Genomic DNA, 16,415 nt, shown 5'->3' on the forward strand with positions numbered 1-16,415 from the left:
TACATGGAAGAATGATAATCATGGGGTGATTTTCCGTGCCTGATGCAGATCGTGCCGATCCTGGAAAACAGCATGCAGGCGAAAAAATACGTTTTGCGTCCAGCGCCAAACAGTTTGCACTCGTTCCAGTCCTTTTCTAATGGTGCAAACCGGATCTCGCCCAGAAATGGTGTGAGGCTGATTAGCATATTTAAGGTTGCAATTAAATATGCACAGCTCGTTCGAGGCCAGATTCCCCCCAGCTCCTGGGACCTTCTAATCTTTGGGTGCAGCCAAGAATCCAGCGAGGCCACGCCGGGGAGAAGCTCGAAAGTCATTGAAGCCACCGTGTGGTCGGGGACATGGTTGGCCTGTGCCCACTAGTCACATTGGCAATTCCAGTTGGGCATTGCCAGTATGCCAGGAGCAGTGCCAAGGGGGTGGGGCCAATGCAGGGGGCTGGTGCAGGATGAAGGGAGCCATATTAAGGGTCATGAAAGGGGACCCATTGGGAGGGCCCCAAAGCCCCAATGTCAGCGAGGAGGGTGGAAAAACATGCCACTGATGAAGGATGGGGGGGGGATGCATTCCTGATGTCCCTGGGGGAAGAGGAGGGGAGAGGAGGAGGGGGGAGAGGAGGAGGGGGGAGGAGGAGGAGGAGGAGGGGGGAGGAGGAGGAGGGGGAGGGGGGGGATTGGGAGGGGGAGGGGGGGATTGGGAGGGGGAGGGGGGGGATTGGGAGGGGGAGGGGGGGATTGGGAGGGGGAGGGGGGGGATTGGGAGGGGGAGGGGGGATTGGGAGGGGGAGGGGGGGATTGGGAGGGGGAGGGGGGGGATTGGGAGGGGGAGGGGGGGGATTGGGAGGGGGAGGGGGGGGATTGGGAGGGGGAGGGGGGGGATTGGGAGGGGGAGGGGGGGATTGGGAGGGGGAGGGGGGGATTGGGAGGGGGAGGAGGGGGATTGGGAGGGGGAGGGGGGGATTGGGAGGGGGAGGGGGGGGATTGGGAGGGGGAGGGGGGGATTGGGAGGGGGAGGGGGGGATTGGGAGGGGGAGGGGGGGATTGGGAGGGGGAGGGGGGGATTGGGAGGGGGAGGGGGGGATTGGGAGGGGGAGGGGGGGATTGGGAGGGGGGGATTGGGGAGGGGAGGGGGGGATTGGGAGGGGAGGGGGGGGGGGAGTGGGAGGTCTCCCAGTACACTATGAGATTAGGGCACCCTTCCAAAACAGCACCAAAGCCCTTTGCAGTCCAGCTCACTGGCATTTTAGCCCCACCCCCAGAACTGGCAGGCAACTCACCACTCTCCTAAAAATTGGCTGTGTTCTGAGCATGGGATAATTACCGTCTGGACCGCACCTGACAGACCGGCACAGCTCTAGTTTTCTTGCTGTTTTGTCACTTGTTTTGGGAAAATTCCACATACTGTTAATTTATCAACGCTATTTCTAGTAGGATCATTTGAATCAGTTTCATTGACAATATATCCATTAAGTACTGAAAGAGATTAATTTATGATCTACGTGATGAAATTTTTAAACAGTAAGAGAGATTTCATATTAATTGATCACAAGAGGCTTAATTTTTTTTAAATTCCTGTCTACAAACCTCAATTTTCCATCACATTTATAATTAAACTTACCAAAGTAATTACATGTTACAAAATTCTTCATTGTAAATAACTATCATTGTATGTTACTCAACCAATTAAATCACTCAATGTGTTTAAAACAAATTCCATCTGATATTTTCTCCTTCAAGGGAATTTATAAATGTCCAATGTATGGCTTTGGACATATTTCAGAATCGAATGATTAAATCTACCCAGTTATTTGCCTTTTGTGACTTCTGATCAAGTTTTTCAACTTCAAGGATTCTGCTTTGCTTAAAATCCTGGGCTATCACAGAATATTACAACTCAAAAGGCGGCCATCATACCTGTGAAAGAGTTATCCACTGAGTCCACTCCCTGCTTTCTTATAGTCCTACTAATTTTTCTCCTTCAAATGTATGTCCATCTTTGAAAGTTGCTAAATTATCTGCTTCCATCATCCTTTCAGGCAGGGCAATAGAATCATAGAATCATAGAATCCCCAGTGTAGATGGAGGCCATTCGGCCCATCGAGTCTACACCGATTACAATCCCACCCAGGCTCTATCCCGTAACCCCACATATTTGCCCCACTAATTCCCCTAACATTAAGGGGCAATTTTAGCATGGCCAACCTCAAACGTACATCTTTGGAGCATAATGGGGAGCATGACAAATCGCTCGGTTAAAAAACAATTTGTATCTACTCTATAAAAATGTTTGATTATTTTGAACATGTCTATTAAATATTCCCATGACCTTCTTACTCTAAAAACAACAATCTCCAGCTTCTCTGGGGAAACAGGCTCGAGCAGCTAAGTGGCCTACTCCTACTTCTGTTCCTAGTTTTTCCACAACACTAAGTCTGGTATCAGTTTAGCAAGTGTTCTCTCCACAGATATAATGCAGATATCACCAGAATGATGCTTAAAAATATGAGTAAGAAGTCTCACAACACCAGGTTAAAGTCCAACAGGTTTATTTGGTAGCAAATACCATAAGCTTTCGGAGCGCTGCTCCTTTGTCAGATGGATTGGAAATGTGCTCTCAAACAGGGCGCAGACACAAAATCAAGTTGCAGAATACTGATTAGAATGCAAATCCCTAAAGCCAGCCAGGTCTTAAAGGTACAGACAATTGTCTAATTTTAATCAGTATTCTGCAACTTGATTTTGTGTCTGTGCCCTGTTTGAGAGCAGATTTCCACTCCATCTGACGAAGGAGCAGCGCTCCGAAAGCTTATGGTATTTGCTACCAAATAAACCTGTTGGACTTTAACCTGGTGTTGTGAGACTTCTTACTGTGTTCACCCCAGTCCAACGCCGGCATCTCCACATCATAAAAATATGAGGACAGGTTGAATAGATTAGACTTGGATTCCACTGAGTACAGAAGATTACTAGATTACCAGAATAAGCAGATCTAACTGAAGTGTTTATTTTAATTGTTTCTCTGCTGATATAGAACATAGAACACTACAGCACAGAACAGGCCCTTTGGCCCACGATGTTGTGCCGAGCTTTGTCTGAAACCCAGATCAAGCTATTTCCTCCCTATCATCCCGAAGTGCTCCATGTGCCTATCCAATAGCTTCTTAAATGTTAACCGGTTGATTTGTTTTTCCTCCTCCACTCTCTTTATTCCGTCTTTATGCTATCCTTTCTGTAAAATTACTTTTATTTGCCCCATCTATTTCTAGCCCATATTTCCTGATTGCTTTTATTTTCCCTGCCTACTCACTGCACCCACTTCTGAGTTTAAATTATTCTTCACTTTCCTATATATTCATTTTGCCTGCTCATTAGTTCCGCCCTGGTCATATAGTCAGTCTTGTGGAATAGTTCCAATCTTCTCTGGATTAATACCAAAGCTCCACTAAATGGAAACGATCTCTCCCAACGGCTCTTTAGCAATATGCAAGAGCAGCCTGATATTCGAGTACGTAGAGAATCAATTTCAACACTCCTCTCAAGAGCAGGTGGGAGGGGCATAAAATCAGGTGGGCATGGTAGGGTCCCTTAAATTAAACATCGAGGGCCTGGCTGTGTATTTATTGGGGGAGAGTCCCTCCGGTTCAGGCACCCTAAGCCCAATGGAGGGTGCATCAAATGTGATCGCTGCCCCAGCTTGTTCCCCATCCAACTTCAGCCTCATAGTTTTCGCACTCTACCCCCACTCTGCCCGACTGGCTCTGGTGAAGCCACCCCAATTCATCTCTGAACCCTGGCTCAAGCCTGGTTGGTTCTGTCTGCGATGGGCACTGCCCACAGTGGTGCTGCTGGGACTGCAGAGCTGTTGGCCATCTGATTGGTCAGTAGCTCTGGATGGCAGGGCATCCTCCCAGTTAGGTATGGAGCCATGCCATTATGGACATGACAACCAAGGTAAACATCTTTCCTGCATTGACCCTGCAGAGCCCTGTTAGAGCTGCTGATGCTTTACATGGATATCCTCACAGTCCTCGGCACCCTCCAGCACAAAAGCCCATTCAACTCTTTCATGTCATGAACTAAGACCCTGGTCCTTCAATGATTTCCAATGTACTTAGGTTGTGAACCTTTTATACAACGTCTATTGACACGCTTGATAAGGAGGCAAGCAGGCCTAATAAATCTCCATCTGAGGTCTGACAAAGGGTTCAGTCAACTGCACACACACCTCTTTAATCCCCTCAAATCCCTCTTGCAGCTAAGGCTTACTTGCCTGTTACCTCTTTACTTGCAGCCTTCACCTGCATGTTAGAACAAAATGAGAAGTCACCAAGGGCATTAATGGTGGCACATGCCCAGCACAGCTTTCTTCAGACATGTAGGGAAGCCTCTAGTTTTCTACTGTTAAGAAGAGTGTAGAGCTTCACTCTCTCAGCCTGAAGTGTTTCTTGTCACTCATGTAACAGGTTCAACTCCCCATGAGTACTCACACTGGGGCAACAGTAGCTGGAGCTGTAATGACCTCGTTGATATATTTTCAGAGGTCATAACCTGGTGAATTGCAAGCAATGGCTTGTAAGATGCCCAGACAACACACTCACAAATGATGGCCAGTGCTTAATCATACATGTGTAGGATTATTGAGTAATCACTATGATGATAATGTGAGAGTACTGAATCTATAGGCGTTCAACATCAGGCTCTAATGGGGGCCCAAATTCCACATCCTTAAATGCCCTCGACCATTGAAACAATTAGCAGCAAGGTGGAATTCAGGAAACATTCAAATAGTACAAGTGAATATATATTTACAAGTGTCCAAACTATGTATAATGCTTGTACACCTGTGTACCTTCAAAATTTCATTTTCTTTCTTTATATTCAAAGTAAGAGGTCTCACAATACCAGGCTAAAGTCCAACAGGTTTATTTGGCAGCACATGCTTTCAGAACACTGCCCCTTCATCAGGTGAGTGGGAGTTGTGTTCACAAACAGGGCATATATAGACACAAACTCAATTTACAAGATAATGGTTGGAATACGAGTCTTTACAGGTAATCAAGTCTTAAAGATACAGACAATGTGAGTGGAGGGAGGGCCAAGCACAACTCCCACTCACCTGATGAAGGGGCAGTGCTCCGAAAGCTTGTGCTGCCAAATAAAGCTGTTGGACTTTAACCTGGTGTTGTGAGACTTCTTACTGTGCTTACCCCAGTTCAATGCCGGCAACTCCATATCATTATATCCAAATGCAGCCCGACATCCACAACTGAGGTGGAGGCAGCCTGCTGACCATTATGCCCTGTTGACTGTGATGGCTTGGCGGGCACCATCTGGTGGCCCGAAGCCTAGATTGTTCCAGCTTGCTAAGGGTCTCCCGCTCAAGTGCAGTTGCATCTTCCTCAGCCTGACCTGCTGGAAGTCTTGGGGTCACTGGAAGAGGGAAGGTTGAGCAGCAGAGCACTCTTGGAGTCTCCTAGAATGAAGCACCCCGGGTGCCTGGCTGGCACTCCTCCGTCCTTTGGGTGTCCAATGGCACCTCTCTGACTCCTTGAGGAGGAGCTGTCCCTTTCTTGTCTTGCCACTGCTGCACTGCACCCATTAGTAGAGTAATGGTGTGCAGGTCTGAGTGCATATCCAGCACCCACTGTGTGTTCTGTTGGACTTAAGGCCCATCAGAGATGTAGAAGGTAACTTGTGTATTGATGCAGAAGATGTGGCAAGGTTCTCAATGAGTACTTTGTTTCTGTCTTCACGAAGAAGAGAGATGATGCAGATATTCTAGTTAAAGAGGGTTGTAAAATATTAGATACAATAAGTATAGTGAGAGAGAAAGGGGCGGCACGGTGGCTAGCACTGCTGTCTCACAACGCCAGGGGTGGTTCCGCCTCGAGTGTCTGTGTGGAGTTTGCACGATCTCCCCGTGCCTGCATGGGTTTCGTCCGAATGCTCCAGTTTCCTCCCACAATCCAAAGATGTGCAGGTTAGGTGGATTAGCCAAACTAAATTGCCCTTTAGTGTCCAAAGATGTGCAGGTTAGGCGAATTGGCCATGTGAACTGATTCTTGGTGTCAGGGGGATTGGCAGGATAAATACATGGAGTTATGGGGATGGGGCGGGATTGTTGTTGGTGTGGGCTTGATGGGCCGAATGGCCGCCTTCTGCAGTGTAGGGATTCTATGATTCTAAGTACTGGAGGCATGGTACCCTTGAAGGTGAATAAATCTTCAGACCCAAATGGATTGTATCCCAGGCTGTTGAAGGCTGTCCGGGAGGATGATCTGAGGATAATTTTTCAATCCTCAGTAGATACAGGTGAAATCCAAGATTTGTTGCCTGTTGTATTTAAAAAGGGTGCAAGGGATAGGCCAGAAGACCAGGCCAGTCAGTCTGTTGTTGGTGGTGGGCAAATTATTAGAACAAACTCTAAGAGACATGATAAACCATCACTTAGAAAGAATTGATCTTGGGTCTGTTATGCAGAGGTGCAACGGGGAGGTCGCTGACTAAGATCTTTCAGTAAGGAGTCTAACAACACCAGGTTAAATCCAACAGGTTTATTTGGTAGCAAACGCCACTAGCTTTCAGAGCGCTGCTCCTTTGTCAGGTGAGTGGGAAATCTGCTCATAAACAGCAAACAGGGCATATAAAGACACAAACTCAATTTACAGAATAATGAATAATGATTGGAGTGCGAGTCTTTACAGCTAATCAAGTCTTAAAGGTACAGACAATATGAGTGGAGAGAGCATTAGCACAGGTTAAAGAGATGTGTATTGTTGCGGCGTTTGCTGTAGAGCTGGTGTATGAGGTTGTATTAACCTGTGCTAATGCTCTCTCCACTCACATTGTCTGTACCTTTAAGACTTGATTAGCTGTAAAGACTCGCATTCCAATCATTATTCAGTAAATTGAGTTTGTGTCTTTATATGCCCAGTTTGCTGTTTATGAGCAGATCTCTCACTCACCTGACGAAGGAGCAGCGCTCCAAAAGCTAGTGGCGTTTGCTACCAAATAAACCTGTTGGACTTTAACCTGGTGTTGTTAGACTCCTTACTGTGTTCACCCCAGTCCAACGCCGGCATCTCCACATTAAGATCTTTCAGCCATAGTGAACTGAGCGGAGGGAAACTGTACAGAATCCCCTCTGGCTGTATGACTCACACTGAATGTACACAGTGAATAACATGCATCACAATTGAATTGAAGAGCCTCAGAGTGCAACTTGATTTTTGTGAAAAACTTACATACCTTTACATCATGTGTAATGATCATTTTATAATGTCTGTAACATTATTGAAGCATCTCAGAGTTCAACACGATGCATGTAAAGAACCTGAATATTTTTACACTGTGTGAGATGGCTGTTTTGAAATGTTTGTAATATTCTTTCAGATATTTTACAAATAAAATATATTTTTGCAAAAGACAAAATTGATCAGGATATCAGCATGGTTTTGTTAGGGGAAGATCGTTTCTTACTAACTTATTTAATGGTTATGGTCCCTCCCATTTATTGTGAGCCTTGTCTTGCAGAAAGACAGAAGGATTGAATGTCATCCTGATGACTACATGGGCAGTTCAGGAATATGCATGCTATGGCCGCTGCCAAGCTCTCCCAGTGATTAACCAGCAGGATGTCCTGCAACTGATACAGATTGGGAGCATAATGAGAGTGCCACACATTCAATGCACATGTCCCATCTACTGGGGAGTGCTGCAATTCAAACCCCTGTCTGACATCCTTGTGCACTCGCACACTTACATTGCCTGATGCTTTTAAGAGTGTCTATTGCAGTGAATAAACTGTGCCATGTAGCCTGGCAGATTGCAGCAGATCCTTCATCCTCTTCCTGCACTTTTGGGTGTTTCTCATGTGGGCCCCACAGGCACTAATCTCTGTTGTAACCTCCATCCAAACCACTGTGGTCTAACAGGAGAGTCTCCTGCAGCCATCCTAGGGAAACAACATGTCCCGCTTTTCCTGGACGGCCTAGATGAGAAGTTGCCGAGAGGCTTCACTAAATCGTGGGGCTGCACATTATCTTCTCTGGAACGTCCTGGTTGATGTAGAGTTTTGAATGACAGCCAGGCTGGATCTCCTGGCCTGCAGTGAATAAATGACTGTCCGAGTCGCTTTAAATATGGTACTTGAACAGACCTTCAATCACATGAGGTAATGGTGGAGACGGTGGCTTCCTGTCCACCCCTATGTCCTGAGATTCACCAAACTCCTCATGGATACATAGGTATTGAGCTGACCAACGCAAGATCAGCCCTCTCCCCCCAGCGCAAATCACTCAGACTTCCGCTCCCACCACCAAACAGACTCCAGAACGGAAGATGCTGGCCAATGTCAGGCAGTTTACCCATTACTGAAAATGGATCCATCTCCTCTTCAATGTCTGGTACTCAATGTTAAATATTTTTCTAACTGGAGTATTGCAAATTGGATAGCTGAGTAAACAGGTTATTTACCTTGTCAGACGTAAATCAGAATTTATGTCTGGGCATTGTCAAAATATTACTGGTTTCACAGAGGCCACACAACCATTGTAATACCTGAAGTCCTCCAACAATTCACATACACAGCAAACAAGGCCCAGAGCATTTTAAAATCTTGGTGCTTTGGCTATTCTACGAGCTCCTATAAAAATCCAACATAAAAATTCTTATAACTTGAAAGTAACTGGATCCCCTTCTACAGGAGGTGAATTATATTGAAAATAACATTCTGCTGTGAAAATATCAAATCAATATGTTCAAAATAGACAATGGAGGTAAATGATCAGAATGGTGGCATCCATTATCTTTTATCTCCTTCAACAGCACCTTCCAAACCCCCAACCTCTACCACCAAGAAGGACAAGGACAGCAGATGCATAGGAACATCATCATCTGCAAGTTACCCTCCAAGCCACACACCATCCTGACTTAGAAATATATCACTGTCCTTTCACTGTCGCTGGGTCAAAATCCTGGAACTCCCTTCCTAACAGTACCGTAGGTGTACCTACACCACATGGACTGCAGCGGTTCAAGAAGGCAGCTCACCACCACCTTCTCAAGGGCAATTAGGGATGGGCAATAAATGCTGAGCCAGTGACACCCACATCCCTTGAAAGAATTTTTTAAATATCAGGAACCAAGCACAGAAAAAGTCAGAATTATCAACACTTACCTCTGCAACCTCTTTTTGAAATGTTAGTGTCATCTGTGTTCTCCCAAAGACAAACGGTCCACTGCGATTTGCAATATTCTCCAACCATTTGATAATGAGAGGTGTTGAGACACTAAACGGAAGGTTCCCAATGATGTGCACATTTGGTGGGCCTATTCATAACATTTAAAAATCATTAATATATAGTAAGTGTTTCAATAAGTCAGTTTCAAGCACATTTAGAAAAGAACATCAGTCAGAAATAGAAATCAGCTAAAGTACAGTCCAATAATAAAAATACACATTTATCCTCTTGCCACTGGCAGATATAATAATTTTAACCAATTACTGACAAGATTGATGTACAACTTCATTTTGTATCTTCCCAGTGGGTAAATAGCTCTTCAAACAGGTTTATAGATTGGAATCCTCTCCTGTCTTTCTAACTACAACATCCCAAAATGATTTCTTAAAATAGAACAGTAGGGCTGTGTCATCACCACTCTCACAATGACAGCTACTGTTGATGGACCCACTGAGCTCATCAACAGATTATTAGTTAGTTAGTTAATGCCTGAAATCGAGGACATCCAGCAACCTCCCGGTAATTAACTAAAAACTTCATCTTAACTGATAGGTGACTACTGAACATCTGTTGAGTTCACATCCTGTCGCTGTGAACCTTTATCCACAAATGTGCTGTGGTACCTAATCAAATACAATTAATATCACCAAAAGGTTTGGCCAGTCACTAGGTGACTCAACGAAAAATCTCTTTCTATGAGATAAGTTTGCTGATTTCTGGGGTGCTTCTCAATAAGGATAAGGCCATGACTGCTTTTCTAGAATGTCTGCGTGTACTTCTTAGAAAGTCAACTGAAAGAAAATAACGTTAATACAAGCTGGATAGCCCTATATTTCCCAAACAAATATAGCCGTGATGTGAGAATGGAAGTCGGAGGTGATAGGAACATTAAACTCCCTCAGAAGACCCAAATCTGCATAAACTAAAAATGAACACTTCTTTCAAAACAAACCTATCTAACAAGCTGCTTATTTTGTTGTTTTTTTCAAACAATAACACATTTTAATAATGGACTTCTCCACTTTCTCAGTTTTGAATTATTTTCCCCCAATTTTATAATTGACATCCGGGTCTATTCACCTTTAGACAGTCCAAACAGAATCCGTTATGCATTTAAATAAAGTCAGTCTAAGTGTATTCATATCACTACTATCTTTATCTGTCATCCATATTTGTTTTTCATCTAAGATTATTATAATGAACAAAATACTTTCTGGGTCCTTTAAATTTGTCCTATAATTTATTTTGAGTTTACAGTTAACTTCAGAAACCTCTTTACACATGTTAATATTTTGTATATGTTTTAGTGCACAAAATTATGTGATGTCCTGTAGTTATGAATGGTGCTTTTTAACTATTGAACACAGCATAATTATGAAATGCAGTGATCATCAGGTGATATAATGTAAAATGTTGAAATCAAATATATTGCCTGCTTACGCTGGAAGTCCTTTGCATTTTTGACATCATTATAATTGCTGAAAATTTAATAACATATCATTAATAGCCCACTACAGCCCCATCTTTGTCACTTTACACAACTTGATTTAATATTTTCATTAATTTTCAAAGTTTCCTCAACAACTCAGCTTGGCCACAAGATGGCACTAAATCTCACTTGAATCCACATTGCCACCACTTCCAGTAGACATGGATTTACTAATCTCAGCCTCTCCCCTGTGATGCCAAGTAGAATTTATCTGCTGTAAAACAAGTAATTTCCAAGGAGGATAGAAGAGGACAAGGTAAAATGCTACAAAGTCACCCTCAGGGCGTGATCTTACCAGCTATTCACGCCCTGCTGCCACTGCAGCGAAGACAGAGAATTTGGCGCACAGCATTTACTGCAGCGGGATGGGAAAATCCTGCCGGCATGAACGGCCATAAGATTCCGGCCGCAGTGTACTGCACTGTCAGTTTTAGCTCAATGGTGGCACTCTCAGAAGCCTATCGGTTTAAATCACACTCCGGAGACATGAGCATATAATCCAGGCTGCTACTTTAGTGTGATGCTGGACTGTTTGATGAAATGCTCTCTCAGATACACGGAAAACATCACAGAAAATGATTTAGAAGAGGACTCCTTGAATCCCTGGACAATATTTATCCTTTCACTAATATTACCATAATGTTGGACTTTGAAAAGCCATTTGGTGAAATGCCATGTAACAGAACATCAGCAAAACTGAAGACAGTAACAGTGTGGATTCCAAATTGGTTGTGAAATAGAGATGAGTGAAGGGTCGGTACAGACTCGATGGGCCAAATGGCCTCCTTCTGTACTTTAGGGATTCTATGATGCTAAGAACTTTTTTTCTGGCTGGAGCGAAGTAAACAGTAGTGTCCACTAGGGGTCAGTATTAGGACCACTGCACTTTTTGATCTTCAAACACTTCATTGTTTGTTAAGGTTCATCGTCATAGAAACCCTACAGTGCAGAAAGAGGCCATTTGGCACCGACCACAATCCCACCCAGGCCCTACCCCCATATCCCTACATATTTACCCACTAATCCCTCTAACCTACGCATCTCAGGACACTAAGGGGCAATTTTAGCATGGCCAATCAACCTAACCCGCACATCTTTGGACTTTGTGAAAGATATTACCCAAGTACAAGTTTGTCTTTCTTTCTTGCTATTGGCTACATCAACAGCAGCACTATAGTCTGTCTGGGAGCAGTTCACCTGCTCACATCAACTGTAGCTGTGATAGTATGTCTGTGTGACAATAGATTATGATGTGGAGATGCCGGCATTGGACTGGGGTAAACACAGTAAGAGTTTTAACAACACCAGGTTAAAGTCCAACAGGTTTATTTGGTAGCACAAGCCACTAGCTTTCGGAGCACTACCCCTTCATCAGGTAAGTGGGAGTTCTGTTCACAAACAGGACATATAAAGACACAAACTCAATTTACAAAATAAAGGTTGGAATGCGAATCTTTACAGATAATCAAGTCTTAAAGGTACAGACAATGTGAGTGGAGAGAGGGTTAAGCACAGGTTAAAGAGATGTGTATTGTTTCCAGCCAGGACAGTTAGTGAGATTTTGCAAGCCCAGACAAGTTGTGGGGGTTACAGGTAGTGTGACATGAACCCAGGATCCCGGTTGAGGCCGTGTGTGGAACTTGGCTATCAATAGATTAACAATAGATTAACTAGAATGATTCTCATTACAGAGAAAACTATAAAGCTCACCTATGGGCAAGAGGCTGCAGTTCTGACTTTAACCTTGACCCTCCCGTGTAATCACAAAGACTCTGTTTACAAATTATCTTCTTCTACCAAATCTGATATGATTACCATAAATGCAAACAGTCACACATTCCTTTCTCCTCCATAACAATGAAACCGGTTAAGTAGTGGTGAAATCGTACTTTAGAAAATTTGGCTGATTACTTGAAGGTTAAAGGTCAGTGGGACTCAGATTCCATATTAACCTGGGTAATTTTTAAGTGGTTTCCTTTTGCAACATTTTTCAATTCCAAAAGCAACATATTTCACTTTTTCTTCTGTTGGGCCTGCTATTAGGGCATAAAATGTTAACTTCAGTTTTATAAATAGTGTAACGTGTTCTTTTATATGTTATCGTTCTGGTCAAGACAATGGCTATTTTTAATGAGGTGAAACCATTCACTGGCTTAAAGCATTTAAGAAATTGAAAGCATTTCCGCAGCATCTGGCATACAACGCACTTAATACATGTCAACAGGAGTGATGTATTCTTTGAAAGTTCATTTCCCTTTTACGTTCCAAGACTCCTTGGCAGATGTTGCAGAAACAGTTTTCAATATCATTTTTGTAAATATGTAAACCGTTTTGAATTATGATGCGAGTCCTATACTTAAAATAATGAACACCAAGTCAACGATTGGTCTGCAGAAAAACTGAATAATTCAATAGCTTAGAGCAATGATATAAAGTGTGACCAGCTAGCATTTAGAATTCACAGCTGACTTTCTTGTCCTTCTATTATGCAATAAAGTTAAAGAACAAATTTTGGGGATAATAAAAATTCTCCAATTAACTAATGTCTGATAATCCATTATTAAACAAACTTACCGTCTTCCCACTTATTTTGAAATTGCTTTGGAAAAACCCTTTCCAGTTTGTGGGTCAGAATATCTCCATGAACGATGCGCATTTTCCCAGGTGCTGCTTCAGCCAGCAACTATATGGGCAAAAAGTTACTATTGTATTACTATTGTCTTGTCTTTTATCCACAGTTTGCAATGTAACTGCTTTTACAGGGCCAGCATTATAATTTCAGGATTTATCAATACAAAAAAGATTACCCTGGTAGGGAGAGATGGAAGCAATTCTACTTTGAAAAAGTCCACATGAATACAATACAACATACAGAAGTAGGAGATGGCAAGGTTTTGTATAAATTTGAGAAGAATGTGGACACTAACATCTTTTGCAGACCCAACATTTGCTCCAAGATAGTGATTACTTTCAAATACCACTGTTTATTTTAGCGACCTGCTCCTAGACCTCAGACAACTTGGACATTGTGTAACTGTATAAACTGAGACAACATCAGCAGACTATTTGAAATACAAACGAGATGGTCTTAAAAAAGCTTAGAATACATTTGTACTGACAGTTTTATCCACTATCCCATCAGATATATTTTTGCAGCAGCTACTTTTGAGTTTGCAAAGTGTGTATAACATACATACACCATACAACACTGCTTCTTTACATTCATTTATTTGATTACCTGTAAACCAGGAATAAATCTGGTATCCTTTTCCACCACAAGTAATTCTGCGATGCCAGCATTGAGAATTGATCGAGTGATGCCACCTGGGCCTGGGCCCACTTCACAGACACAAGAGTTCCTCAAATTCCCAGCCTGCCGCACTATTTTATCTGAAATGAATGTTAAAATTATTATTTACCAGATTGGATCATCAAATTAAATCATATGGGTTGACTTAAAAAACAGATAAAAGAATCAATCACTCCTGGGAGTATATTATGGACCTCTGTAGTGTACTCCAATAAGAGGGAGATAGAAGGGCAAATATGTCAGTAAATTGCTGAGTAGTGCAGAAATAAGGAGGCATTAGTAACAGACTTCAACTAACCAAATATTAGCTGATATAAGACCAGTGTAGAAGACGTAGAGAATGTGAAATTCTTAAAACGAGAACCTTTTCAGCCAATAAGCAGTGAGCCCAACATGAGAAGGGGCAGTTGGGAACTTCAGGACTTTATGAAATAAAGCTGGACATGGAGACGGAATATCAGTGGCAGAGCATTTAGGTGATCCTAATTCAGTTCGATTTTGTTTTGTTAAGGAAAAGGTTAAAGGTAGACCAAGAGTAAAAATTGGGGAATGGCAATTTTTTTTAAGATGAGATGTGTTTCGCCGGGTAAATGTGGGACGGAAGCAACCTGTGATTACAGGAGCAGTGAACAGCAGCAGTGAGTCTGAGTCCCAGAGAGAGTGGCCCAGGGGGAGGAGATGTCAGAAAGCACGGCCCAGGCGGGTGTGAGAGAGAGAGAGGGAGGGCGAGCGAGGCGGCGGGCGAGAGGGAGGGCGAGAGGGAGGTCGAGGGCCGGGGCGGGCGAGGGAAGGGGCGGGCGAGGGGCGGGTCGGGGGAGGGGCGGGTCGGGGGCGGGGCAGGGGGCGGGGTGGGTCGACTGAGGGGCGGGTCGACGGAGGGGCGGGTCGACGGAGGGGCGGGTCGACGGAGGGGCGGGTCGACGGAGGGGCGGGTCGACGGAGGGGCGGGGCGAGGGAGGGGCGGGGCGAGGGAGGGGCGGGGCGAGGGAGGGGCGGGGCGAGGGAGGGGCGGGTCGAGGGAGGGGCGGGTCGAGGGAGGGGCGGGTCGAGGGAGGGGCGGGTCGAGGGAGGGGCGGGTCGAGGGAGGGGCGGGTCGAGGGAGGGGCGGGTCGAGGGAGGGGCGGGTCGAGGGAGGGGCGGGTCGAGGGAGGGGCGGGTCAAGGGAGGGGCGGGGCGAGGCGGGGGCGGGGCGAGGCAGGGGCGGGGCGAGGCAGAGCAGGGGACGGGCGGGGAGGGGTGGGGCGAGTCTGGGGTGGGGTGGGGTGGGGCGAGGGAGGGGAGGGGTGATGGAGGGGAGGGGCAGGTCGAGGGAGGGGCGGGGCGAGGCGAGGGAGAGGTGGGGCGAGGGAGGGGAGGGGCGAGGGAGGGGCGGGTCGAGGGAGGGGCGGGTCAAGGGAGGGGCGGGTCGAGGGAGGGGCGGTCGAGGGAGGGGCGGTCGAGAGAGGGGAGGGGCGAGAGAGGGGAGGGGCGGGAGCGGGGAAGGGTGGGGGGGAGGAACGGTGGGGGAGGGGCTGTGGGAGGGGCGGTGGGGGAGGGGCGGGGGAGGGGCAGGGGAGGGGAGGAGAGGGGAGGGTAAGGGGGCGTGGGAGGGGAGGGGGCGTGGGAGGGGAGCGGGCGTGGGAGGGGAGCGGGCGTGGGAGGGGAGGGGGCGTGGGAGGGGAGGGGGCGTGGGAGGGGAGGGGGCGTGGGAGGGGAGGGGGCGTGGGAGGGGAGGGGGCGTGGGAGGGGAGGGGGCGTGGGAGGGGAGGGGGCGTTGGAGGGGGGGGGCGAGGGAGGGGAGGAGGCGAGGGAGGGGCGGGGCGAGAGAGGGGCGGGGCGAGAGAGGGGAGGGGCGGGAGCGGGGAAAGGTGGGGGGGAGGAACGGTGGGGGAGGGGCTGTGGGAGGGGCGGTGGGGGAGGGGCGGGGGAGGGGCAGGGGAGGGGAGGAGAGGGGAGGGTAAGAGGGCGTGGGAGGGGAGGGGGCGTGGGAGGGGAGGGGGCGTGGGAGGGGAGCGGGCGTGGGAGGGGAGTGGGCGTGGGAGGGGAGGGGGCGTGGGAGGGGAGGGGGCGTGTGAGGGGAGGGGGCGTGGGAGGGGAGGGGGCGTGGGAGGGGAGGGGACGGGGCGTGGGAGGAGATGGGTGTGGGAGTGGAGGGGAATGGGCGTGGGAGGGGAGGGGGCGTGGGAGGGGAGGGGGCGTGGGAGGGGAGGGGGCGTGGGAGGGGAGGGGGCGTTGGAGGGGGGGGCGAGGGAGGGGAGGAGGCGAGGGAGGGGCAGGGCGAGAGAGGGGAGGGGCGGGGGCAGGGAAGGGTGGGGGGGAGGAACGGTGGGGGAGGGGCTATGGGAGGGGCGGTGGGGGAGGCGCGGGGAAGGGGCAGGGGCAGGGGAGGGGAGGAG

General features: G+C 46.9%; 1 protein-coding gene across 3 annotated transcripts in view; it reads right to left on the bottom strand.

The window, feature by feature from the left end:
- Positions 1-16,415, bottom strand: part of tfb1m (transcription factor B1, mitochondrial) — a 99,566-nt gene that overhangs the window by 74,267 nt on the left and 8,884 nt on the right. For all 3 annotated transcript variants that reach the window (XR_013499656.1, XM_078229963.1, XM_078229966.1), the window contains exons 3-5: positions 13,969-14,120; positions 13,305-13,413; positions 9,178-9,329 (exon numbers count right to left, since the gene is read on the bottom strand). Coding sequence is in view for 2 of the 3 variants with exons in the window: in XM_078229963.1 (XP_078086089.1) it covers positions 9,178-9,329; positions 13,305-13,413; positions 13,969-14,120 (413 nt within the window). In the remaining variant the exon portion in view is untranslated. The remainder of the gene's footprint in view (positions 1-9,177; positions 9,330-13,304; positions 13,414-13,968; positions 14,121-16,415) is intronic.

Source organism: Mustelus asterias, chromosome 15, assembly GCF_964213995.1.
Source record: "Mustelus asterias chromosome 15, sMusAst1.hap1.1, whole genome shotgun sequence".
NCBI classification, from domain to species: domain Eukaryota; kingdom Metazoa; phylum Chordata; class Chondrichthyes; order Carcharhiniformes; family Triakidae; genus Mustelus; species Mustelus asterias.